This window comes from Mauremys mutica, unplaced genomic scaffold (genome assembly GCF_020497125.1).
Source record: "Mauremys mutica isolate MM-2020 ecotype Southern unplaced genomic scaffold, ASM2049712v1 Super-Scaffold_100335, whole genome shotgun sequence".
In the NCBI taxonomy this organism is placed as follows: Eukaryota; Metazoa; Chordata; order Testudines; family Geoemydidae; genus Mauremys; species Mauremys mutica.
The window spans coordinates 111,906-138,876 of NW_025423317.1; the positions used below are offsets into that span (position 1 = coordinate 111,906).

A 26,971-nucleotide genomic window follows, 5' to 3' on the forward strand; every position below is an offset into this window, starting at 1 on the left:
TGGGACTGTGTGTGCAGCCAGGCACAACTTAGAGCAGCCCCAAAGGGGTCCAGCTTGACCTGAAATAATATGGGTTGTCCAGTACCTCTGTGTGGAAACTGTCGAGAAACGATGGACTTTGTATTGGTGACTGCAGTTTATGTGGAATTCTCCTTTGGGACAGGTGAGAGCTTGAATATGTTAATTTAGCAAGATATGATTTGGGACTCATGAAACATACTCTAGTACATTCCAGTTTTTTCTTCTGCTGCATTTGCTTAGCCCCAACTAAATTGAATAGGTGGGAACAAAAATATAATATAAAGAAACTGGGATAAAGAAGTGTGAGTGAATATGTGAAAATGCAATATGCAGAATTGGCCAGTACCATGCCTCTTGAAAAAAAGTTCTCCCCCCTCTAACCGAAGTTGCAACTACATCAACCTTTCAAGCAATGTTCATGCTACTTTATATTGTAGTTTTCATAATAAAAAAATTATCACAATAGTAATGTTACTGCATTTATTATCAATACAGTGACTGTACTGTGAATTGAGAATACATTCAACATTTTAGTAATACATGTACAGTGATGGCTAACATATATGGTACTACCTTTTTGGTCGTGTACTTAAGAGAAGCATTGATATAAACAAAAGGTAAATAACTATTTACATCTTTTTTCTCTGGAAAAACCTTTCCAGTGATTCCACTCACATATGCCCCATTCTATGCATTAACTATTCTGATAAGTATATACATAATGAACTTTCTTACCCCAATTTTTTTTATTCTTCTTCTCAGTTGCCATATTTTATTTTTGTATTTTGAATATGTGAATCAGCAGTATATATTTTTCAGGAATCTGGAGCGTTTTCTGAAATTTTTATTTTTTTTAAGGCTAAATATTATCCACCCTACTAACTGGGGGGGGGGGAGGGGCGGGGGAAGGATTGTCATATCAACAGTATTATTTCTACTTGTTTGACATTTTAAAATGATCATGGAATACAAATATTGCTCTATCTAAGATAAAGAAAATATATTTTTCGTAAGAAAGCAACATCAAGGCAGAAATATATTTTATAAAATAAAATCTAAACAGTTATGTATATTTCTAGTCCTCATAGCACTAGCTTTATACTCCTTTCTGCAAATAATCTATAACCTAAACACAATTGGCATGTTTTAGAGAATTATATTTAATAAAAGCTTTTCACTATCTTTGCTCCATTCAACACTTTATTTTGCTTGGTTAGGAGAATTTTATCAGACTTTGTTAAAAGTATGAATGCCTCCTTGTCTTCAGTAGTTGTGTGTTTCTTCTTGCATACATCTCATGGAAACAAATGTTTCATTAGGACCTACAGTATGTTCATATGCTTACAAATGCCAGTGTAGTGAAGAATGATCCATAGACTGTTTTCATAAGTGTCAGTTTTAAGTTCTGTTCCACTTTCATTTCTTCTGGAAAACTCTTTGGGAAGACAGCATTTTTCTGAATGTGTTTTTCTCTTAGTTTGTTCTACCTTCAGATTTTCCATATACGTTTAGATCAGAAAAAAATACTCATTTGGTGGTTTCTTCAAGAATACTTTGCTGACTAGCTCTTTCCCTCTCCAACAAGATTAATTCAGTTCTTGCTGATGATGTAACTATAGCACCAGAAACGTGGACGTTAGATGAGGTCCCTGTAGTTTCATTTTCTTCACCCTTAATTGTTTCTTCTTTAGGCGTTAAGCTTTCTTCTGCATCAAAAAATGTTTCAGGTTTCTCTGATGGACTTTCATCATCTGAAGTTTTCATTTCTTTTAGATTTGTCTCTTCTTCTTTGTCAATGTTCTTAGCCTTTTTTGATGGGGATGAGAAGCCTAATTTGGGAAATCTAAACCATCCAGTTTTTTCAGTTTGTTTAGAAGAGTCAGTATCTGACGCAGAAGAGTCAACAGGTTGGGTTTCTTCTGGAATTGATTTTTGGACTTCAGGTTTGGAATCTGAGCCTGTGTCATCAACAGAGGAAGAAAACCCAATACTTGGAAGCCAAAATTTGAATCTGCCAGAAGATCTTTTACTGTCAGTTTTTTCTTTTTGATCCTTCATATCTTTTTCTTCATCTTCTGGTATTTTGCCTATTTCATCATCTTTAGAGAGAGGAGATACAGCTATTTCCTCTGGTTGCTTATCAGATTGAGTGTCTCCAAGTTTACTGGAAGGCTGTACTTCAACTGTAAATGTTTTCAATTTTGGCAAACTAACACTGGAAGATATGACATCATTAGATTCATCAGTTTCACTTTGTGATTTGCCAGATAATTTAAACTCAACAGTGTCAGTCTTTTGTATTGCTACCCCTAAATTTGCATCAGAAAGTTTAGGTTGGTGAACTTCACTCTGGGACACCTCATGTTTATATTCTGTATAAGACTGCAGTTTGACTGGCATGTCTAGTTTAACATGTGACTCGGGTATCTTCACTTTGAGAAGTGAAAATCCAAAACTAGCAGTTTTAATTTCTGATGAAGGAATCTCAGATTCTTTCACTATCTGAGAGGAGTAAGTCTCGTGCGTTTTGATATCAACATGTCCAGATTCAACTTCACCTTGTGTCTTTATTTCTTTACCCTCTGCAAGTGGTCCCTGAATCTGTAGTGCTGCTTTTGAAACCGAAGAGTCTGTGGATGGGAGTTTAACATATACCTCTGAGGTTTTAATGTCACGTTGAGCCAATATTGGAATTTTGACTGATGGTGTTTGGATATTACCACCCGCACACTCTGGTCTTTCTTTAGGGATCCTAGTGCTTACTTCCAGTTTTGGTGTTTCAATGTCAGTACCAGCACCTTTCAAGTCTGTTGCCACTTTTGATGTTGAAATGTCAGTTTCAACTGTGGGTGCATTGTAAGTGAACGCTGGTATTTTTAATTTGGGAATTTTAATATTTACCTCTACACTTTCACTTTTTTTGTCTGGCTTGTCCTTTGAAATCCTGGTTGATGATTCCATAAGGTCTGAGCTTGGGCTTTGCAGGTCAATGGAACCATCTGCTTTTTTAAACTGGATTTCTACTATGCCTAGTTCAGTTTTAGGCAGTGAAACATCAGCCTCTAACTTTGGGAGAAAGACATCAACTTCAGAACCCTTTGCTTTTGAATGTAACACTCCCAACTTTGGCATCTTAAATTTAGATGTTTTCATTTTGCTTGCTTCATCTCCATCTTCCACTTTCACCCTGACTCCTGCAGATATATCCTTTTCAACACTTTCAGCTGGAAACTGTATTTCATGGTCTACAACACTTATTTCAGAATCCATTTTAATTCCTGGAGCATCTATCTTGGTCTCTTCAAGGTTGGTTTTAATATCAGCAGCATCTCCTGTTCCCTTTGCGGCAGGCCATCCAAATGAGGGTACACTGAATTTTGGCATTTTTAATTTACTTTCTCTTCCTTGAACATCCTTTTCTGTAGATTTTATCACACCCTCTAGCTTTTCAGTTTTAACTCCTGCATCTGCAGGTAGAATGTCCAGCTCTACTTTTGGGAGGACATCTAATTTCTTCTGTGTTCCATCCAAAGCAATTTCAACAGATGGTGCTTTGGCTCCTATTTCTGGACTCTTCAGCTCAATGGAATGTTCTGCTGTTGGAACCTCTGCACGCTCTGATTTGGCTTTTTGTTCTTGAAGGGTCAGATCACATTTAGGGAGTGTAATGTCAGCTTTTGGTAAGCTGATGTCCACCCTAGTTTTTGAAGTACTAATTTCTGATGTAGAGAGTTCTATCTTAGGTATCATGACTTTTGGAGTATATGTTTTCAATTGTTGTCCTTCAGCACCGCGTTTAACTACATCAGCATAAGTTTCCGTTTCAGGAATGCTCACTTTAATAACTGCTTTTTCTGGAGGTAGTGAAACTTCTGCTTCAAACTTTGATGAGGTAACATCATAACTTTTACCTTTGTGGAGAGAAACTCCCACTTTTGGAATCTCTGCTTTAGCAGATTTGATTTTACCTTCCAAAACATCCTTTCCAGCAGCAAATTCAGTGTCCACATATGGCAATGATATTTCATATTTAGGAGCTTCTATTTCAGTTTGCATTTCAGCAGAAAGAGCACTTACTTGAGGCTTTCCCAGGCTCCCTTCACTATCAATGTCACCTCTTTTTTCCTTAGAAGATGACCGACAAAATGTTGGCATTCTGAATTTTGGCATTTTAAACCAGCCCTGATGTTCTTCAGTCTGAATTTCTCCAGACTTCATTTCATGTTCGCCTTGCACTTTCATATCCTCCACCTTAGGGCTTTGAATGGCCACCTCTGTGGTTGAAACAGAAACTGATGGGAGACTAACATCCATCTTTGGAGCTTTACTGTCAGTGATAGAAACTTGAGGCATTTTCATTTTCCCAGCTGAAACCTCTATTTCTGCATCAGAGACATCAGATTTAATTTCTAGTATTGGAGCTTCCGCAGCAATGTCAGCAATATCTGTTGTCATTGTAAGCTGGGGAACTCCAGATTCCATTTTGGGTAAGCTGATCTCACTTTCTGGTCTTTGTCCTTTTGGAAGTGAAATTCCAAACTTTGACTTTTGGAATTTAGGCATTTTCATCTTCCCTTCAAGACTTTCAGCTTTCGCTTCTGCTCCATCCACTGCCAATGGTCCTTGAATTCCTGTTTCTGGACTTTTCAGCTCAATGGAAACTTCTGTTGTGGGAAATTTAATACCTGGGGACAAGCTGACATCATCACCAGCAGACCTTAATTTGAGGTCAGTTTGTTGAAGACTCACATCACATGTAGGAAAGGTGGCATCAACCTTAGGTAGGCTAATGTCCATGTCTGATTTGGGAACTTTGATTTCTGGCTTGGAAAATTCCGGAGTAGGAATCTGAACTTTTGGCATTTTTATGCTTATTTGTGCTCCCTCTTCTATGCTTTTGGTATGACTGCTTTCTATATCAGGTATCTGCACTAAGTCTTCTCCATCTCTTTCTGGTTTAGGAACAGTAACATCAGCTTCCACTTTTGGCAGATTCACCTGAGATTTAGGCGGCTTAATTTTGGAGAATGAAATTTTAGGCATGATAAATTGAGGCTTTTTAATTTGGCTTTTTTGTTCTTCTTTTCCTGTAGATATTTCAATATCAAGAACAATGCTTGGACCCTGATCCTTAGTTACAATTTCTGCTAGTTTTGTGTCTGTTTTGCCTGATGATACGGTAATTTTAGGTTCTTCCAGAAGTGCTTCAGAATCAGCTTTAATGCTTGCTTCTTTTTTTGGTGACCAACTAAATGATGGCAATTTGAATTTTGGCAACTTGAAATGTCCTTCTTTCCCTTCCATATCTGTATCTCCAGGTTTTATTTCTTCCTCAACCATTGTTGCTTTAGATGCCATATTTGAATCTTGAATGCTAATCTCTGTAATTGGAACAGAAACGTTGGATTGGAGGTTAATGTCAACTTTGGGTGTCTTAATATCAGCTTCAGATATTTTCAGCATTTTGATTTTCCAGCCTGAAGATTCTGTTTCTGCATTAGGGATGGCAGATTCAACTTCTAATGTTGGTGCTTCCACAGCAATGTCAACAATATCTGTCATTGCTTTTAGCTGGGGAACATCAGCTTCCATTTTGTATAAGCTGATCTCACTCTCTGGCACTTTCCCTTTAGGATGTGAAATTCCAAACTTTGGATTTTGGAATTTGGGCATTTTAATCTTCCCTTCAAGACCTTCAACTTTCATCTCTGCTCCATCCACAGCAAGTCCAGCTGATATTCCTTCAACCCCTGTTTCTGGACTTTGCAACTCTGTGGATCCTTCTGATGTTGGAATCTTAATATCTGGGGCTGACAGGCTGACATCAGCACCAGCAGACCTCAATTTCAAGTCAGCTTGTTGAATAGTCGCATCATATGTAGGAAGCGTGAGATCAACCGTAGGTAAGCTAACATCCACATCCATTTTGGGAGCTTTGGTTTCTGGTTTTGAAAATTCTGAAGTAGAGATCTTAACCTTTGGCATTTTTATGGCTATTCCTTCTCCATCTCCACTGCTTCCTTTCTCTGATATCTGCACTGAAACATCTCCTTCATTTTCTGGTTTAGGACCACTAACATCACTTTCCAATTTTGGCAGAGAGATCTGTCCTTTGTGACCCTTCATTTTAGGAAGTGATATCTTTGGCATGCTGAACTGAGGCTTTTTAATTTTGCCCTTCTCATCATCTTTTTCTGTAGGCATATCACTTTCGAGATCCACATTTGGGCACTGAACCTCAGCTACAGTTAATGTTAGTTCAGCTTCTGTTTCTCCTAATGAAGAGGCGAAAGTAGGCTCCTCAAGGGTTGCTTCAGTATCACATGTAACAACTGCTTCTTTCTTTGGTGACCAGCTAAATGATGGGACTTTGAATTTTGGCATTTTGAACTTGCTTTCTTTTCCTTTAGCATCTTTATCTGTGACCTTTATTTCACCTTCTATCTCCACCGCTTTAGCTGTTGCTTCTGGGCCCTTAATCTCCATCTCGGCCTTTGGAAGAGAAACATCTACTGATGAGAGGGTGATGTCCACCTTTGGTGCTTGAATGTCTGCTTTCAGCATTTTGGACATTTTGAGTGATGGCATTTGTATTTTCCAGCCAGAAGCTTCAGTCTCTACGTCGGGAACATCGGCTTCCACTGCTAGCGTCGGGGTTTCCACGCCGATTGCACCCACTTGGCCTTCGACTTTTGACTTGGGAATGTCAGCTTCCATTTTGGATAAATTGATCTCACCTTCTGGCACCTTGCCTTTTGGAAGTGAAACTCCAAACTTTGGCTTTTCAAATTTAGGCATTTGAATTTTCCCTTCCAAACTACCAGCTTTCCCCTCTGGTCCCTTCACTGTAATTTCAACAGATGGCTCTTTCACTTCCATCCCAGGACCCTTCAGCTGAATGGAACCTTCTATTTTGGGCATCTTGACTCCAGGTTCTGAGATTTTGACATCTCCGGGAACAGAGGCTGCTTTCAGGTCAGCTTCTTGAAGACTGACATCACAAGTTGGAAGTGTGACATCGACTTTGGGTAAAGTAACATCCACGTCTACTTTGGGAGCTTTGATTTTAGGTTTAGAAAATCCTAGAGAAGGCATCTTGACTTTTGGCATGTGTATTTTCATCCCTGTTGTCTCAGCTTTCCCTGTCTCAACTTCAATACGGCTTTCCATGTCAGGAACTTTCACTTCAAATCCCCCCTCTTTAATTTTGGCTTGTGATTTGGGAAGGGAAATATCTGCCTCCACCTTTGGCAGACTGACCTGTACCTGGGGAGCCTTGACCTCGGGAAGCTTCACACTCGGCAGCTTAACATCAGGCATTTTAATTTTTCCCTTCTCATCATCTATTCCTGCAGAAGTCCGGATTTTCAGTTCAACACTTGGAGCCTGGATTGCAGGTCCTGATACTGTTATCTCTCCTTCTGCCCTGGCTGATGGCACTGTCACCTGGGGCTCTTTCAGGCTTGCTTCAACATCTGCTACTCCACCACTGGTCTCTTTTGAGGTGGACCAGCCAAATGAAGGCATACTGAATTTTGGCATTTTGAATATACTTGCTTTTCCTTTGGGGTCTTTATCTGTGGCTTTTATTTCACCTTCTATCTCCACCGCTTTCGCTGTTGCTTCTGGGCCTTTAATCTCCACCTTGGCCTTTGGAAGAGAAACATCTACAGATGGGAGGGTGATGTCCACCTTTGGTGCTTGAATGTCTGCTTTCGGCATTTTGGGCATTTTGAGTGATGGCATTTGTATTTTCCAGCCGGAAGTTTCAGTTTCTACGTCAGAAACATCAGCTTCCACTGCTAGCGTCGGGGTTTCCACACCGATTGCACCCACTTGGCCTTTGACTTTTGGTTTGGGAATGTCAACTTCCATTCTTGGTAAGCTGATCTCGCCTTCTAGCACTTTGCCTTTTGGAAGTGAAACTCCAAATTTTGGCTTTTCAAAATTAGGCATTTGAATTTTCCCTTCCAAACTGCCAGCTTTGCCCTCTGGTCCCTCCACTGCAAATTCAGCCGAAGGCTCTTTCCCTTCCATCCCTGGACCCTTCAGCTGAATGGAACCTTCTATTTTGGGCATCTTGACTCCGGGTGCTGAGATTTTGACATCTCCGGGAACAGAGGCTGCTTTTAGGTCAGGTTCTTGAAGACTGACATCACACGTCGGAAGTGTGACATCAACTTTGGGTAATGTAACATCCACGTCAACTTGGGGAGCTTTAGTTTTTGGTTTAGAAAATCCTAGAGAAGGCATCTTGACTTTTGGAATGTGTATTTTCATCCCTGTTCCCTCAGCTTTCCCTGTCTCAACTTCAATACGGCTTTCCATGTCGGGAACTTTCACTTCAAATCCCCCCTCTTTAATTTCAGGTTGTGATTTGGGAAAGGAAATATCTGCCTCCACCTTTGGCAGACTGACATGTACCTGGGGAGCCTTGACTTCGGGAAGCTTCACACTCGGCAGCTTAACATCAGGCATTTTAATTTTTCCCTTCTCACCATCTTTTCCTGCTGAAGTCCCGATTTCCAGATCAACACTTGCAGCCTGGATTGCACGTCCTGACATTGTTATCCCTCCTTCTGCCCTGGCTGATGGCATTGTCACCTGGGGCTCTTTCAGGCTTGCTTCAACATCTGCTACTCCACCACTGGTGTCTTTTGAGGTGGACCAGCCAAATGAAGGCATGCCAAATGTTGGCATTTTGAATTTACTTTCTTTTCCTTTAGCATCTTTATCTGTGACCTTTATTTCACCTTCTATCTCCACCGCTTTAGCTTTTGCTTCTGGGCACTTAATGTCCACCTCGGCCATTGGAAGAGAAACATCTACTGATGGGAGAGTGATGTCCACCTTTGGTGCTTGAATGTCTGCTTTCGGCATTTTGGGCATTTTGAGTGATGGCATTTGTATTTTCCAGCCGGAAGCGTCAGTCTCTACGTCGGGAACATAGGCTTCCACTGCTAGCGTCGGGGTTTCCACGCCGATTGCACCCACCTGGCCTTTGACTTTTGGCTTGGGAATGTCAGCTTCCATTTTGGATAAACTGATCTCGCCTTCTGGCACCTTGCCTTTTGGAAGTGAAACTCCAAACTTTGGCTTTTCAAATTTAGGCATTTGAATTTTCCCTTCCAAACTGCCAGGTTTGCCCTCTGGTCCCTCCACTGCAAATTCAGCCGAAGACTCTTTCACTTCCATCCCTGGACCCTTCAGCTGAATGGAACCTTCTATTTTGGGCATCTTGACTCCAGGTGCTGAGATTTTGACATCTCCGGGAACAGAGGCTGCTTTCAGGTCAGCTTCTTGAAGACTGACATCACACGTCGGAAGTGTGACATCAACTTTGGGTAAAGTAACATCCACGTCAATTTGGGGAGCTTTAGTTTTTGGTTTTGAAAATCCCATAGAAGGCATCTTGACTTTTGGCATGTGTATTTTCATCCCTGTTGCCTCAGCTTTCCCTGTCTCAACTTCAATACGGCTTTCCATGTCAGGAACTTTCACTTCAAATCCCCCCTCTTTAATTTTGGCTTGTGATTTGGGAAGGGAAATATCTGCCTCCACCTTTGGCAGACTGACCTGTAGCTGGGGAGCCTTGACTTCGGGAAGCTTCACACTCGGCAGCTTAACATCAGGCATTTTAATTTTTCCCTTCTCACCATCTTTTCCTGCTGAAGTCCCGATTTCCAGATCAACACTTGCAGCCTGGATTGCAGGTCCTGACATTGTTATCCCTCCTTCTGCCCTGGCTGATGGCATTGTCACCTGGGGCTCTTTCAGGCTTGCTTCAACATCTGCTACTCCACCACTGGTCTCTTTTGAGGTGGACCAGCCAAATGAAGGCATGCCAAATGTTGGCATTTTGAATTTACTTTCTTTTCCTTTAGCATCTTTATCTGTGATCTTTATTTCACCTTCTATCTCCACCGCTTTAGCTTTTGCTTCTGGGCCCTTAATGTCCACCTTGGCCTTTGGAAGAGAAACATCTACTGATGGGAGAGTGATGTCCACCTTTGGTGCTTGAATGTCTGCTTTCGGCATTTTGGGCATTTTGAGTGATGGCATTTGTATTTTCCAGCCGGAATCTTCAGTCTGTACGTCGGGAACATCGGCTTCCACTGCTAGCGTCGGGGTTTCCACGCCGATTGCACCCACCTGGCCTTCTACTTTAGGCTTGGGAATGTCAGCTTCCATTCTTGGTAAGCTGATCTCGCCTTCTAGCACTTTGCCTTTTGGACGTGAAACTCCAAATTTTGGCTTTTCAAATTTAGGCATTTGAATTTTCCCTTCCAAACTGCCAGCTTTCCCTTCTGGTCCCTCCACCGCAAATTCAGCCGATGGCTCTTTCCCTTCCATCCCTGGACCCTTCAGCTGAATGGAACCTTCTATTTTGGGCATCTTGACTCCAGGTGCTGAGATTTTGACATCTCCGGGAACAGAGGCTGCTTTCAGGTCAGCTTCTTGAAGACTGACATCACACGTCGGAAGAGTGACATCAACTTTGGGTAAAGTAACATCCACGTCAATTTGGGGAGCTTTAGTTTTTGGTTCTGAAAATCCCATAGAAGGCATCTTGACTTTTGGCATGTGTATTTTCATCCCTGTTGCCTCAGCTTTCCCTGTCTCAACTTCAATACGGCTTTCCATGTCGGGAACTTTCACTTCAAATCCCCCCTCTTTAATTTCAGGTTGTGATTTGGGAAAGGAAATATCTGCCTCCACCTTTGGCAGACTGACCTGTACCTGGGGCGCCTTGACTTCGGGAAGCTTCACACTCGGCAGCTTAACATCAGGCATTTTAATTTTTCCCTTCTCACCATCTTTTCCTGCTGAAGTCCCGATTTCCAGATCAAGACTTGGAGCCTGGATTGCTGGTCCTGACATTGTTATCCCTCCTTCTGCCTTGGCTGATGGCACTGTCACCTGGGGCTCTTTCAGGCTTGCTTCAACATCTGCTACTCCACCACTGGTGTCTTTTGAGGTGGACCAGCCAAATGAAGGCATGCCAAATGTTGGCATTTTGAATTTACTTTCTTTTCCTTTAGCATCTTTATCTGTGACCTTTATTTCACCTACTATCTCCACCGCTTTAGCTTTTGCTTCTGGGCCCTTAATGTCCACCTTGGCCTTTGGAAGAGAAACATCTACTGATGGGAGAGTGATGTCCATCTTTGGTGCTTGAAAGTCTGCTTTCGGCATTTTGGGCATTTTGAGTGATGGCATTTGTATTTTCCAGCCGGAAGCTTCAGTCTGTACGTCGGGAACATCGGCTTCCACTGCTAGCATCGCGGTTTCCACGCCGATTGCACCCACCTGGCCTATGACTTTTGGCTTGGGAATGTCAGCTTCCATTCTTGGTAAACTGATCTCGCCTTCTGGCACCTTGGCTTTTGGAAGTGAAACTCCAAACTTTGGCTTTTCAAATTTAGGCATTTGAATTTTCCCTTCCAAACTGCCAGCTTTGCCCTCTGGTCCCTCCACTGCAAATTCAGCTGATGGCTCTTTCCCTTCCATCCCTGGACCCTTCAGCTGAATGGAACCTTCCATTTTGGGCATCTTGACTGCAGGTGCTGAGATTTTGACATCTCCGGGAACAGAGGCTGCTTTCAGGTCAGCTTCTTGAAGACTGACATCACACGTTGGAAGTGTGACATCAACTTTGGGTAAAGTAACATCCACGTCAATTTGGGGAGCTTTAGTTTTTGGTTTTGAAAATCCCATAGAAGGCATCTTGACTTTTGGCATGTGTATTTTCATCCCTGTTGCCTCAGCTTTCCCTGTCTCAACTTCAATACGGCTTTCCATGTCGGGAACTTTCACTTCAAATCCCCCCTCTTTAATTTTGGCTTGTGATTTGGGAAGGGAAATATCTGCCTCCACCTTTGGCAGACTGACCTGTACCTGGGGAGCCTTGACTTCGGGAAGCTTCACACTCGGCAGCTTAACATCAGGCATTTTAATTTTTCCCTTCTCACCATCTTTTCCTGCTGTAGTCCCGATTTCCAGTTCAACACTTAAAGCCTGGATTGCTGGTCCTGACATTGTTATCCCTCCTTCTGCCTTGGCTGATGGCACTGTCACCTGGGGCTCTTTCAGGCTTGCTTCAACATCTGCTACTCCACCACTGGTCTCTTTTGAGGTGGACCAGCCAAATGAAGGCATGCCAAATGTTGGCATTTTGAATTTACTTTCTTTTCCTTTAGCATCTTTATCTGTGATCTTTATTTCACCTTCTATCTCCACCGCTTTAGCTTTTGCTTCTGGGCCCTTAATGTCCACCTTGGCCTTTGGAAGAGAAACATCTACTGATGGGAGAGTGATGTCCACCTTTGGTGCTTGAATGTCTGCTTTCGGCATTTTGGGCATTTTGAGTGATGGCATTTGTATTTTCCAGCCGGAAGCTTCAGTCTGTACGTCGGGAACATCGGCTTCCACTGCTAGCGTCGGTGTTTCCACGCCGATTGCACCCACCTGGCCTATGACTTTTGGCTTGGGAATGTCAGCTTCCATTCTTGGTAAACTGATCTCGCCTTCTGGCACCTTGCCTTTTGGAAGTGAAACTCCAAACTTTGGCTTTTCAAATTTAGGCATTTGAATTTTCTCTTCCAAACTGCCAGCTTTGCCCTCTGGTCCCTCCACTGCAAATTCAGCCGATGGCTCTTTCCCTTCCATCCCTGGACCCTTCAGCTGAATGGAACCTTCTATTTTGGGCATCTTGACTCCAGGTGCTGAGATTTTGACATCTCCGGGAGCAGAGGCTGCTTTCAGGTCAGCTTCTTGAAGACTGACATCACACGTCGGAAGTGTGACATCAACTTTGGGTAAAGTAACATCCACGTCAATTTGGGGAGCTTTAGTTTTTGGTTTTGAAAATCCCATAGAAGGCATCTTGACTTTTGGCATGTGTATTTTCATCCCTGTTGCCTCAGCTTTCCCTGTCTCAACTTCAATACGGCTTTCCATGTCGGGAACTTTCACTTCAAATCCCCCCTCTTTAATTTCGGCTTGTGATTTGGGAAGGGAAATATCTGCCTCCACATTTGGCAGACTGACCTGTACCTGGGGCGCCTTGACTTCGGGAAGCTTCACACTCGGCAGCTTAACATCAGGCATTTTAATTTTTCCCTTCTCACCATCTTTTCCTGCTGAAGTCCCGATTTCCAGTTCAACACTTAAAGCCTGGATTGCTGGTCCTGACATTGTTATCCCTCCTTCTGCCTTGGCTGATGGCACTGTCACCTGGGGCTCTTTCAGGCTTGCTTCAACATCTGCTACTCCACCACTGGTGTCTTTTGAGGTGGACCAGCCAAATGAAGGCATGCCAAATGTTGGCATTTTGAATTTACTTTCTTTTCCTTTAGCATCTTTATCTGTCACTTTTATTTCACCTTCTATCTCCACCGCTTTAGCTTTTGCTTCTGGGCCCTTAATGTCCACCTTGGCCTTTGGAAGAGAAACATCTACTGATGGGAGAGTGATGTCCACCTTTGGTGCTTGAATGTCTGCTTTCGGCATTTTGGGCATTTTGAGTGATGGCATTTGTATTTTCCAGCCGGAAGCTTCAGTCTGTACGTCGGGAACATCGGCTTCCACTGCTAGCGTCGGTGTTTCCACGCCGATTGCACCCACTGGCCTATGACTTTTGGCTTGGGAATGTCAGCTTCCATTCTTGGTAAACTGATCTCGCCTTCTGGCACCTTGCCTTTTGGAAGTGAAACTCCAAACTTTGGCTTTTCAAATTTAGGCATTTGAATTTTCCTCTTCCAAACTGCCAGCTTTGCCCTCTGGTCCCTCCACTGCAAATTCAGCTGATGGCTCTTTCCCTTCAATCCCTGGACCCCTCAGCTGAATGGAACCTTCTATTTTGGGCATCTTGACTCCAGGTGCTGAGATTTTGACATCTCCGGGAACAGAGGCTGCTTTCAGGTCAGCTTCTTGAAGACTGACATCACACGTTGGAAGTGCGACATCAACTTTGGGTAAAGTAACATCCATGTCAATTTGGGGAGCTTTAGTTTTGGTTTTGAAAATCCCATAGAAGGCATCTTGACTTTTGGCATGTGTATTTTCATCCCTGTTGCCTCAGCTTTCCCTGTCTCAACTTCAATACGGCTTTCCATGTCGGGAACTTTCACTTCAAATCCCCCCTCTTTAATTTCGGCTTGTGATTTGGGAAGGGAAATATCTGCCTCCACCTTTGGCAGACTGACCTGTACCTGGGGCGCCTTGACTTCGGGAAGCTTCACACTCGGCAGCTTAACATCAGGCATTTTAATTTTTCCCTTCTCACCATCTTTTCCTGCTGAAGTCCCGATTTCCAGTTCAACACTTAAAGCCTGGATTGCAGGTCCTGACACTGTTATCTCTCCTTCTGCCCTGGCTGATGGCACTGTCACCTGGGGCTCTTTGAGGCTTGCGTCAACATCTGCTACTCCACCACTGGTCTCTTTTGAGGTGGACCAGCCAAACGAAGGCATGCCAAATGTTGGCATTTTGAACTTACTTTCTTTTCCTTTAGCATCTTTATCAGTGACTTTTATTTCACCTTCTATCTCCACCGCTTTCGCTTTTGCTTCTGGGCCCTTAATGTCCACCTTGGCCTTTGGAAGAGAAACATCTACTGATGGGAGGGTGATGTCCACCTTTGGTGCTTGAATGTCTGCTTTCGGCATTTTGGGCATTTTGAGTGATGGCATTTGTATTTTCCAGCCGGAAGCTTCAGTTTCTATGTCAGGAACATCAGCTTCCACTGCTAGCGTCGGGGTTTCCACGCCGATTGCACCCAGTTGGCCTTTGACTTTTGGCTTGGGAATGTCAGCTTCCATTCTCGGTAAGCTGAACTCGCCTTCTAGCACTTTGCCTTTTGGAAGTGAAACTCTAAATTTTGGCTTTTCAAATTTAGGCATTTGAATTTTCCCTTCCAAACCAGAAACTTTCCCCTCTGGTCCCTCCACTGTAATTTCAGCTGATGGCTCTTTCGCTTCAATCCCTGGACCCCTCAGCTGAATGGAACCTTCTATTTTGGGCATCTTGACTCCAGGTGCTGAGATTTTGACATCTCCGGGAACAGAGGCTGCTTTCAGGTCAGCTTCTTGAAGACTGACATCACACGTTGGAAGTGCGACATCAACTTTGGGTAAAGTAACATCCATGTCTACTTTGGGAGCTTTGATTTCTGGTTTAGAAAATCCCATAGAAGGCATCTTGACTTTTGGCATGTGTATTTTCATCCCTGTTGCCTCAGCTTTCCCTGTCTCAACTTCAATACGGCTTTCCATGTCGGGAACTTTCACTTCAAATCCCCCCTCTTTAATTTCGGCTTGTGATTTGGGAAGGGAAATATCTGCCTCCACCTTTGGCAGACTGACCTGTACCTGGGGAGCCTTGACCTCGGGAAGTTTCACACTCGGCAGCTTAACATCAGGCATTTTAATTTTTCCCTTCTCACCATCTTTTCCTGCTGTAGTCCCGATTTCCAGTTCAACACTTAAAGCCTGGATTGCTGGTCCTGACACTGTTATCTCTCCTTCTGCCCTGGCTGATGGCACTGTCACCTGGGGCTCTTTCAGGCTTGCTTCAACATCTGCTACTCCACCACTGGTCTCTTTTGAGGTGGACCAGCCAAATGAAGGCATGCCAAATGTTGGCATTTTGAATTTACTTTCTTTTCCTTTAGCATCTTTATCTGTGATCTTTATTTCACCTTCTATCTCCACCGCTTTAGCTTTTGCTTCTGGGCCCTTAATGTCCACCTTGGCCTTTGGAAGAGAAACATCTACTGATGGGAGAGTGATGTCCACCTTTGGTGCTTGAATGTCTGCTTTCGGCATTTTGGGCATTTTGAGTGATGGCATTTGTATTTTCCAGCCGGAAGCTTCAGTCTGTACGTCGGGAACATCGGCTTCCACTGCTAGCGTCGGTGTTTCCACGCCGATTGCACCCACCTGGCCTATGACTTTTGGCTTGGGAATGTCAGCTTCCATTCTTGGTAAACTGATCTCGCCTTCTGGCACCTTGCCTTTTGGAAGTGAAACTCCAAACTTTGGCTTTTCAAATTTAGGCATTTGAATTTTCTCTTCCAAACTGCCAGCTTTGCCCTCTGGTCCCTCCACTGCAAATTCAGCCGATGGCTCTTTCCCTTCCATCCCTGGACCCTTCAGCTGAATGGAACCTTCTATTTTGGGCATCTTGACTCCAGGTGCTGAGATTTTGACATCTCCGGGAGCAGAGGCTGCTTTCAGGTCAGCTTCTTGAAGACTGACATCACACGTCGGAAGTGTGACATCAACTTTGGGTAAAGTAACATCCACGTCAATTTGGGGAGCTTTAGTTTTTGGTTTTGAAAATCCCATAGAAGGCATCTTGACTTTTGGCATGTGTATTTTCATCCCTGTTGCCTCAGCTTTCCCTGTCTCAACTTCAATACGGCTTTCCATGTCGGGAACTTTCACTTCAAATCCCCCCTCTTTAATTTTGGCTTGTGATTTGGGAAGGGAAATATCTGCCTCCACCTTTGGCAGACTGACCTGTACCTGGGGCGCCTTGACCTCGGGAAGTTTCACACTCGGCAGCTTAACATCAGGCATTTTAATTTTTCCCTTCTCATCATCTTTTCCTGCAGAAGTCCCGATTTCCAGTTCAACACTTGGAGCCTGGATTGCAGGTCCTGACACTGTTATCTCTCCTTCTGCCCTGGCTGATGGCACTGTCACCTGGGGCTCTTTCAGGCTTGCTTCAACATCTGCTACTCCACCACTGGTCTCTTTTGAGGTGGACCAGCCAAACGAAGGCATGCCAAATGTTGGCATTTTGAACTTACTTTCTTTTCCTTTAGCATCTTTATCAGTGACTTTTATTTCACCTTCTATCTCCACCGCTTTCGCTTTTGCTTCTGGGCCCTTAATGTCCACCTTGGCCTTTGGAAGAGAAACATCTACTGATGGGAGGGTGATGTCCACCTTTGGTGCTTGAATGTCTGCTTTCGGCATTTTGGGCATTTTGAGTGATGGCATTTGTATTTTCCAGCCGGAATCTTCAGTCTGTACGTCGGGAACATCGGCTTCCACTGCTAGCGTCGGGGTTTCCACGCCGATTGCACCCACTTGGCCTTCTACTTTGGGCTTGGGAATGTCAGCTTCCATTCTTGGTAAGCTGATCTCGCCTTCTAGCACTTTGCCTTTTGGACGTGAAACTCCAAATTTTGGCTTTTCAAATTTAGGCATTTGAATTTTCCCTTCCAAACCAGAAACTTTCCCCTCTGGTCCCTCCACTGCAAATTCAGCCGATGGCTCTTTCCCTTCCATCCCTGGACCCTTCAGCTGAATGGAACCTTCTATTTTGGGCATCTTGACTCCAGGTGCTGAGATTTTGACATCTCCGGGAACAGACGCTGCTTTCAGGTCAGCTTCTTGAAGACTGACATCACACGTTGGAAGTGTAACATCGACTTTGGGTAAAGTAACATCCAAGTCTACTTTGGGAGCTTTGATTTTAGGTTTAGAAAATCCCATAGAAGGCATCTTGACTTTTGGCATGTGTATTTTCATCCCTGTTGCCTCAGCTTTCCCTGTCTCAACTTCAATACGGCTTTCCATGTCAGGAACTTTCACTTCAAATCCCCCCTCTTTAATTTCGGCTTGTGATTTGGGAAGGGAAATATCTGCCTCCACCTTTGGCAGACTGACCTGTACCTGGGGAGCCTTGACCTCGGGAAGTTTCACACTCGGCAGCTTAACATCAGGCATTTTAATTTTTCCCTTCTCACCATCTTTTCCTGCAGAAGTCCCGATTTCCAGTTCAACACTTGGAGCCTGGATTGCTGGTCCTGACATTGTTATCCCTCCTTCTGCCTTGGCTGATGGCACTGTCACCTGGGGCTCTTTCAGGCTTGCTTCAACATCTGCTACTCCACCACTGGTCTCTTTTGAGGTGGACCAGCCAAATGAAGGCATGCCAAAAATTGGCATTTTGAATTTACTTTCTTTTCCTTTAGCATCTTTATCTGTGGTCTTTATTTCACCTTCTATCTCCACCGCTTTAGCTTCTGGGCCCTTAATGTCCACCTTGGCCTTTGGAAGAGAAACATCTACTGATGGGAGAGTGATGTCCACCTTTGGTTCTTGAGTGTCTGCTTTCGGCATTTTGGGCATTTTGAGTGATGGCATTTGTATTTTCCAGCCGGAATCTTCAGTCTGTACGTCGGGAACATCGGCTTCCACTGCTAGCGTCGGGGTTTCCACGCCGATTGCACCCACTTGGCCTTCTACTTTGGGCTTGGGAATGTCAGCTTCCATTCTTGGTAAGCTGATCTCGCCTTCTAGCACTTTGCCTTTTGGACGTGAAACTCCAAATTTTGGCTTTTCAAATTTAGGCATTTGAATTTTCCCTTCCAAACTGCCAGCTTTCCCTTCTGGTCCCTCCACCGCAAATTCAGCCGATGGCTCTTTCCCTTCCATCCCTGGACCCTTCAGCTGAATGGAACCTTCTATTTTGGGCATCTTGACTCCAGGTGCTGAGATTTTGACATCTCCGGGAACAGACGCTGCTTTCAGGTCAGCTTCTTGAAGACTGACATCACACGTTGGAAGTGTAACATCGACTTTGGGTAAAGTAACATCCAAGTCTACTTTGGGAGCTTTGATTTTAGGTTTAGAAAATCCCATAGAAGGCATCTTGACTTTTGGCATGTGTATTTTCATCCCTGTTGCCTCAGCTTTCCCTGTCTCAACTCCAATACGGCTTTCAATGTCAGGAACTTTCACTTCAAATCCCCCATCTTTAATTTTGGCTTGTGATTTGGGAAGGGAAATATCTGCCTCCACCTTTGGCAGACTGACCTGTACCTGGGGAGCCTTGACCTCGGGAAGCTTCACACTCGGCAGCTTAACATCAGGCATTTTAATTTTTCCCTTCTCATCATCTATTCCTGCAGAAGTCCCGATTTCCAGTTCAACACTTGGAGCCTGGATTGCAGGTCCTGACACTGTTATCTCTCCTTCTGCCCTGGCTGATGGCATTGTCACCTGGGGCTCTTTCGGGCTTGCTTCAACATCTGCTACTCCACCACTGGTCTCTTTTGAGGTGGACCAGCCAAATGAAGGCATGCCAAATGTTGGCATTTTGAATTTACTTTCTTTTCCTTTAGCATCTTTATCAGTGACTTTCATTTCACCTTCTATCTGCACCACTTTAGCTTTTGCTTCTGGGCCCTGAATGTCCACCTTGGCCTTTGGAAGAGAAACATCTACTGATGGGAGGGTGATGTCCACCTTTGGTGCTTGAATGTCTGCTTTTGGCACTTTGGGCATTTTGAGTGATGGCATTTGTATTTTCCAGCCGGAAGCTTCAGTCTCTATGTCAGGAACATCAGCTTCCACTGCTAGCGTCGGGGTTTCCACGCCGATTGCACCCAGTTGGCCTTTGACTTTTGGCTTGGGAATGTCAGCTTCCATTCTCGGTAAGCTGAACTCGCCTTCTAGCACTTTGCCTTTTGGAAGTGAAACTCCAAACTTTGGCTTTTCAAATTTAGGCATTTGAATTTTCCCTTCCAAACCAGAAACTTTCCCCTCTGGTCCCTGCACCGCAATTTCAGGTGATGGCTCTTTTGCTTCAATCCCTTGACCCTTCAATTGAATGGAACCTTCTATTTTGGGCATCTTGACTCCAGGTGCTGAGATTTTGACATCTCCGGGAACAGAGGCTGCTTTCAGGTCAGCTTCTTGAAGACTGACATCACACGTTGGAAGTGTAACATCGACTTTGGGTAAAGTAACATCCAAGTCTACTTTGGGAGCTTTGATTTCTGGTTTAGAAAATCCCATAGAAGGCATCTTGACTTTTGGCATGTGTATTTTCATCCCTGTTGCCTCAGCTTTCCCTGTCTCAACTTCAATACGGCTTTCCATGTCAGGAACTTTCACTTGAAATCCCCCCTCTTTAGTTTCGGCTTGTGATTTGGGAAGGGAAATATCTGCCTCCACCTTTGGCAGACTGACCTGTACCTGGGGAGCCTTGACCTCGGGAAGTTTCACACTCGGCAGCTTAACATCAGGCATTTTAATTTTTCCCTTCTCATCATCTTTTCCTGCAGAAGTCCCGATTTCCAGTTCAACACTTGGAGCCTGGATTGCAGGTCCTGACACTGTTATCTCTCCTTCTGCCCTGGCTGATGGCACTGTCACCTGGGGCTCTTTGAGGCTTGCGTCAACATCTGCTACTCCACCACTGGTCTCTTTTGAGGTGGACCAGCCAAACGAAGGCATGCCAAATGTTGGCATTTTGAATTTACTTTCTTTTCCTGTAGCATCTTTATCAGTGACTTTTATTTCACCTTCTATCTGCACCGCTTTAGCTTTTGCTTCTGAGCCCTTAATGTCCACCTCGGCCATTGGAAGAGAAACATCTACTGATGGGAGGGTGATGTCCACCTTTGGTTCTTGAGTGTCTGCTTTCGGCATTTTGGGCATTTTGAGTGATGGCATTTGTATTTTCCAGCCGGAAGCTTCAGTATCTACATCGGGAACATCAGCTTCCACTGCTAGCGTCTGTGTCTCCACGCCGATTGCACCCACTTGGCCTTTGACTTTGGTCTTGGGAATGTCAGCTTCCATTCTCGGTAAGCTGAACTCGCCTTCTAGCACTTTGCCTTTTGGAAGTGAAACTCCAAACTTTGGCTTTTCAAATTTAGGCATTTGAATTTTCCCTTCCAAACCAGAAACTTTCCCCTCTGGTCCCTCCACTGTAATTTCAGCTGATGGCTCTTTCGCTTCAATCCCTGGACTCTTCAGCTGAATGGAACCTTCTATTTTGGGCATTTTGACTCCAGGTGCTGAGATTTTGACATCTCCGGGAACAGAGGCTGCTTTCAGGTCAGCTTCTTGAAGACTGACATCACACGTTGGAAGTGCGACATCAACTTTGGGTAAAGTAACATCCATGTCTACTTTGGGAGCTTTGATTTCTGGTTTAGAAAATCCCATAGAAGGCATCTTGACTTTTGGCATGTGTATTTTCATCCCTGTTGCCTCAGCTTTCCCTGTCTCAACTTCAATACGGCTTTCCATGTCGGGAACTTTCACTTCAAATCCCCCCTCTTTAATTTCGGCTTGTGATTTGGGAAGGGAAATATCTGCCTCCACCTTTGGCAGACTGACCTGTACCTGGGGAGCCTTGACCTCGGGAAGCTTCACACTCGGCAGCTTAACATCAGGCATTTTAATTTTTCCCTTCTCATCATCTTTTCCTGCAGAAGTCCCGATTTCCAGTTCAACACTTGGAGCCTGGATTGCAGGTCCTGACACTGTTATCTCTCCTTCTGCCCTGGCTGATGGCACTGTCACCTGGGGCTCTTTCAGGCTTGCTTCAACATCTGCTACTCCACCACTGGTCTCTTTTGAGGTGGACCAGCCAAATGAAGGCATACTGAATTTTGGCATTTTGAACTTACTTTCTTTTCCTTTAGCATCTTTATCAGTGACTTTTATTTCACCTTCTATCTCCACCGCTTTCGCTTTTGCTTCTGGGCCCTTAATGTCCACCTTGGCCTTTGGAAGAGAAATATCTACTGATGGGAGGGTGATGTCCACCTTTGGTGCTTGAATGTCTGCTTTCGGCATTTTGGGCATTTTGAGTGATGGCATTTGTATTTTCCAGCCGGAAGCTTCAGTTTCTATGTCAGGAACATGAGCTTCCACTGCTAGCGTCGGGGTTTCCACGCCGATTGCACCCAGTTGGCCTTTGACTTTGGGCTTGGGAATGTCAGCTTCCATTCTCGGTAAGCTGAACTCGCCTTCTAGCACTTTGCCTTTTGGAAGTGAAACTCTAAATATTGGCTTTTCAAATTTAGGCATTTGAATTTTCCCTTCCAAACTCCCAGCTTTGCCCTCTGGTCCCTCCACTGCAAAAGAAGCCGATGGCTCTGTCACTTCCATCCCAGGACCCTTCAGCTGAATGGAACCTTCTATTTTGGGAATCTTGACTCCAGGTGCTGAGATTTTGACATCTCCGGGAACAGAGGCTGCTTTCAGGTCAGCTTCTTGAAGACTGACATCACACGTCGGAAGTGTGACATCAACTTTGGGTAAAGTAACATCCACGTCAATTTGGGGAGCTTTAGTTTTTGGTTTAGAAAATCCCATGGAAGGCATCTTGACTTTTGGCATGTGTATTTTCATCCCTGTTGCCTCAGCTTTCCCTGTCTCAACTTCAATACGGCTTTCCATGTCGGGAACTTTCACTTCAAATCCCCCCTCTTTAATTTCAGGTTGTGATTTGGGAAAGGAAATATCTGCCTCCACCTTTGGCAGACTGACCTGTACCTGGGGAGCCTTGACTTCGGGAAGCTTCACACTCGGTAGCTTAACATCAGGCATTTTAAATTTTCCCTTCTCACCATCTTTTCCTGCTGAAGTCCCGATTTCCAGATCAACATTTGGAGCCTGGATTGCAGGTCCTGACATTTTTATCCCTCCTTCTGCCCTGGCTGATGGCATTGTTATCTGGGGCTCTTTGAGGCTTGCTTCAACATCTGCTACTCCACCACCGGTCTCCTTTGTGGTGGACCAGCCAAATGAAGGCATACTGAATTTTGGCATTTTGAACTTACTTTCTTTTCCTTTAGCATCTTTATCAGTGACTTTTATTTCAGCTTCTATCTCCACCGCTTTAGCTTTTGCTTCTGAGCCCTTAATGTCCACCTTGGCCTTTGGAAGAGAAACATCTACTGATGGGAGGGTGATGTCCATTTTTGGTGCTTGAATGTCTGCTTTTGGCAATTTGGGCATTTTGAGTGATGGCATTTGTATTTTCCAGCCAGAAACTTCAGTCTCTATGTCATGAACTTCAGCTTCCACTGCTAGTGTCGGTGTTTCCATGCCGATTGCACCCACTTGGCCTTTGACTTTTGGCTGGGGAATGTCAGCTTCCATTCTTGGTAAGCTGATATCACCTTCTGGCACTTTGCCTTTTGGAAGTGAAACTGCAAACTTTGGCTTTTCATATTTAGGCATTTGAATTTTCCCTTCCAAACTGCCAGCTCTCCCTTCTGGTCCCTCCACCGCAAATTCAGCCGATGGCTCTTTCCCTTCCATCCCTGGACCCTTCAGCTGAATGGAACCTTCTATTTTGGGCATCTTGACTTCAGGTGCTGAGATTTTGACATCTCCGGGAACAGAGGCTGCTTTCAGGTCAGCTTCTTGAAGACTGACATCACACGTTGGAAGTGCGACATAGACTTTGGGTAAAGTAACATCCACGTCTACTTTGGGAGCTTTGATTTTAGGTTTAGAAAATCCTAGAGAAGGCATCTTTACTTTTGGCATGTGTATTTTCATCCCTGTTGCCTCAGCTTTCCCTTTCTCAACTTCAATATGGCTTTCCATGTCAGGAACTTTCACTTCAAATCCCCCCTCTTTAGTTTCGGCTTGTGATTTGGGAAGGGAAATATCTGCCTCCACCTTTGGCAGACTGACCTGTACCTGGGGAGCCTTGACCTCGGGAAGTTTCACACTCGGCAGCTTAACATCAGGCATTTTAATTTTTCCCTTCTCATCATCTTTTCCTGCAGAAGTCCCGATTTCCAGATCAACACTTGGAGCCTGGATTGCAGGTCCTGACACTGTTATCTCTCCTTCTGCCCTGACGGATGGCATTGTCACCTGGGGCTCTTTCAGGCTTACTTCAACATCTGCTACTCCACCACTGGTCTCTTTTGTGGTTGACCAGCCAAATGAAGGCATACTGAATTTTGGCATTTTGAACTTACTTTCTTTTCCTTTAGCATCTTTATCAGTGACTTTTATTTCACCTTCTATCTCCACTGCTTTAGCTTTTGCTTCTGGGCCCTTAATGTCCATCTTGGCCTTTGGAAGAGAAACGTCTACTGATGGGAGGGTGATGTCCATGTTTTGTGCTTGAATGTCTGCTTTTGGCACTTTGGGCATTTTGAGTGATGGCATTTGTATTTTCCAGCCAGAAACTTCAGTCTCTATGTCAGGAACATCAGCTTCCACTGCTAGCGTCCGGGTTTCCACGCTGATTGCAGCCACTTGGCCTTTGACTTTTGGCTTGGGAATGTCAGCTTCCATTCTCGGTAAGCTGATATCACCTTCTAGCACTTTGCCTTTTGGAAGTGAAACTCCAAACTTTGGCTTTTCAAATTTAGGCATTTGAATTTTCCCTTCCAAACCAGAAGCTTTCCCCTCTGGTCCCTGCACCGCAATTTCAGGTGATGGCTCTTTTGCTTCAATCCCTTGACCCTTCAATTGAATGGAACCTTCTATTTTGGGAGTCTTGACTCCAGGTGCTGAGATTTTGACATCTCCGTGAACAGAGGGTGCTTTCAGGTCAGCTTCTTGAAGACTGACATCACCTGTTGGAAGTTTGACATCGACTTTGGGTAAAGTAACATCCACGTCTACTTTGGGAGCTTCGATTTCTGGTTTAGAATATCCCATAGAAGGCATCCTGAGTTTTGGCATGTGTATTTTCATCCCTGTTGCCTCAGCTTTCCCTGTCTCAACTTCAATACGGCTTTCCATGTCGGGAACTTTCACTTCAAATCCCCCCTCTTTAATTTCGGCTTGTGATTTGGGAAGGGAAATATCTGCCTCCATCTTAGGTAGACTGACCTGTACCTGAAGAGCCTTAACTTTCGGAAGCTTCACACTCGGCAGCTTAACGTCAGGCATTTTAATTTTTCCCTTCTCACCACCTTTTCCTGCAGATGTCCCGATTTCCAGTTCAGCACTTGGAGTCTGGATTGCAGGTCCTGACACTGTTATCTCTCCTTCTGCTCTGGCTGATGGCATTGTCACCTGGGGCTCTTTGAGGCTTGCTTCAACATCTGCTACTCCACCACTGGTCTCCTTTGTGGTGGACCAGCCAAATGAAGGCATACTGAATTTTGGCATTTTGAACTTACTTTCTTTTCCTTTGGCATCTTTATCTGTGGCTTTTATTTCACCTTCTATCTGCACCACTTTAGCTGTTGCTTCTGGGCCCTTAATCTCCACCTCGGCCTTTGGAAGAGACACATCTACTGATGGGAGGGTGATGTCCACCTTTGGTGGTTGAATGTCTGCTTTCGACACTTTGGGCCTTTTCAGTGATGGCATTTGCATTTTCCAGCCTGAGCCTTCTGTCACAGGATCAATTTGCACTGGTGTTTTTGGGACGTCCATATCAATTTCAATTGCTTCTATTTTTACTGTTTTCTTGTGTATGTCAGTTTCCAGTTTGTGTAATGTGATTTCACTTTCTGGCTGCTTTCCCTTATTTGTGTAAATTCCAAAGTTTTCTTTTTGTATATCTGATATTTGCATGTGATCCTGCTCACATTCTTCATTCATCTCTTTTTCTTGTTTTGTTTTTCCGGTTTCTTTTTTTGTTGTTTTTATTTCTAGGCCCTTTATTTGAACAGAAGTGTGTTCTAGGTGATCCCTCATTTCTGTATTTGTTATCCCTTCTCCAGGATGTTGCAGAGAAATTTTGGTGGATTTTTGTTCTGATGAACTTTTTTGTTTCTTTTTTCTCGTCCTTGGTAAAGCTTGTGGTATTTGTTTGCTTTGTATGTCTTTGAGACCAGGTGTTTGTATTTCTGATGTAGGTTTTGATATTTGTGTTGTTATTGGTGGTATTTGTGATGTTGCAGTAGTAGGTTTAGATGTTGCTATCTGGTCTTTTTGTTTTGTAATGTGAATTTCAACTTCAGGGTACTTCTTTGTATAAATTGGTAAGCCATTTCCCATGTCTTTTAAGTCTTTTTTGACATTGTCTTGTATTTCACCTGCTTTTGTTTCATATGCGTAAGATGCGCTATATTGTACAGTTGGTATTTCTGGAGTTTCCATGCTGACATCTTCTTTTCGTATTTTATCCTTTTTTGTTGGTGTCACGGTTTTTATTTCTAATCTCTGCTTCTCTTCTGCTTCTGCTTTTGTTCTATGCATTTTGAATACAATATTAGGGAACTTCAGTTTCTTTTGGCTTCCTTTTTTCTCTTTAGAACAGAATTCTTCTTGTTGTAATTGTGACTCGGTGTCAGGGCTTGTTGGGGAAATATCTTGTGTAGCATGTTCATGTGCATCAGATGTACTATGAGATCTTCTGTGCCCCAAAATCTTTTTATTTTTCATTGACTGGAATTTGGGCCAGGACAATCTCTCTTTTCTGGGTTGTTTTGTTCTTCCCACCCTTTGTTTTACAATTCCCTTTTCCTTGTCTTCTTCTGAAATAGTCTTTTCTGAAATTTCCAGTGTTGTTCCAGGAATTTTTTCATTAAGCTCTTTTTCCTGAAGAAGAGGTTGGTTTTTGTAAATATTAATATAAAATGTGTATAATGTTCATCTTGTTTTGTTTAAAATCAACTACTTTTTGGACATATAAACACACTAAAAATTGAAGGTGCAATACAATCAAAAGTTACATTAAATGAAATTATTGTACTAAATTCATAGATGTATATAGATTCTATATAAAACATGCTGGCTTGTAGTCAACAGCAACTCCTCAATATATTTTATTCAGAGATTATTCAATTTGCAGTGTGAGAAATAAGATACATTTTAATCAGATGGAGACCCATGATTAGATTCTGTTGCGACAGATATCAGTGACTAAACCAATATTGACTAGAGGTGCTCAAAAGAACAGCCATTTTTCATTGACATTTTGTATGTCCATGAATTTGTAATTCCAACCATGGCTAATACTGACTTCATTTGGAGCAGGCTCAGATCCCTCGGATACCTAATTGAACTCTAAAACATTGTGACTAAAAATATGTACTAAAATTTGTCCTTGCTGTTTGATGATTTTATATTTTCTCTATCACTAGTTTATAGTCGAAGAACCAAATCCCTTTTTCACTCTGGACCTGCTCCTGTTTCCATTCAATGTAATGGAAGCTGGGTCAGGCTCTGAGTCCTCCCTTCAAGAAAACTAAACTCCCATCATA

The 26,971-nt window shown here is 43.6% G+C and overlaps 1 protein-coding gene across 1 annotated transcript; it reads right to left on the bottom strand.

Annotated features, from left to right (window-relative positions):
- Positions 1 to 494: 494 nt before the first annotated feature.
- LOC123360960 (protein AHNAK2-like) lies at positions 495 to 26,306 on the bottom strand (the record flags this gene model as incomplete). The annotated part of the gene is made up of 2 exons (XM_045001290.1): positions 495 to 13,651; positions 13,966 to 26,306. Coding segments are annotated over 2 exons (24,444 nt in total), but the record flags the coding sequence as incomplete, so codon positions are not given.
- Between the last annotated feature and the right edge of the window lie 665 nt (positions 26,307 to 26,971).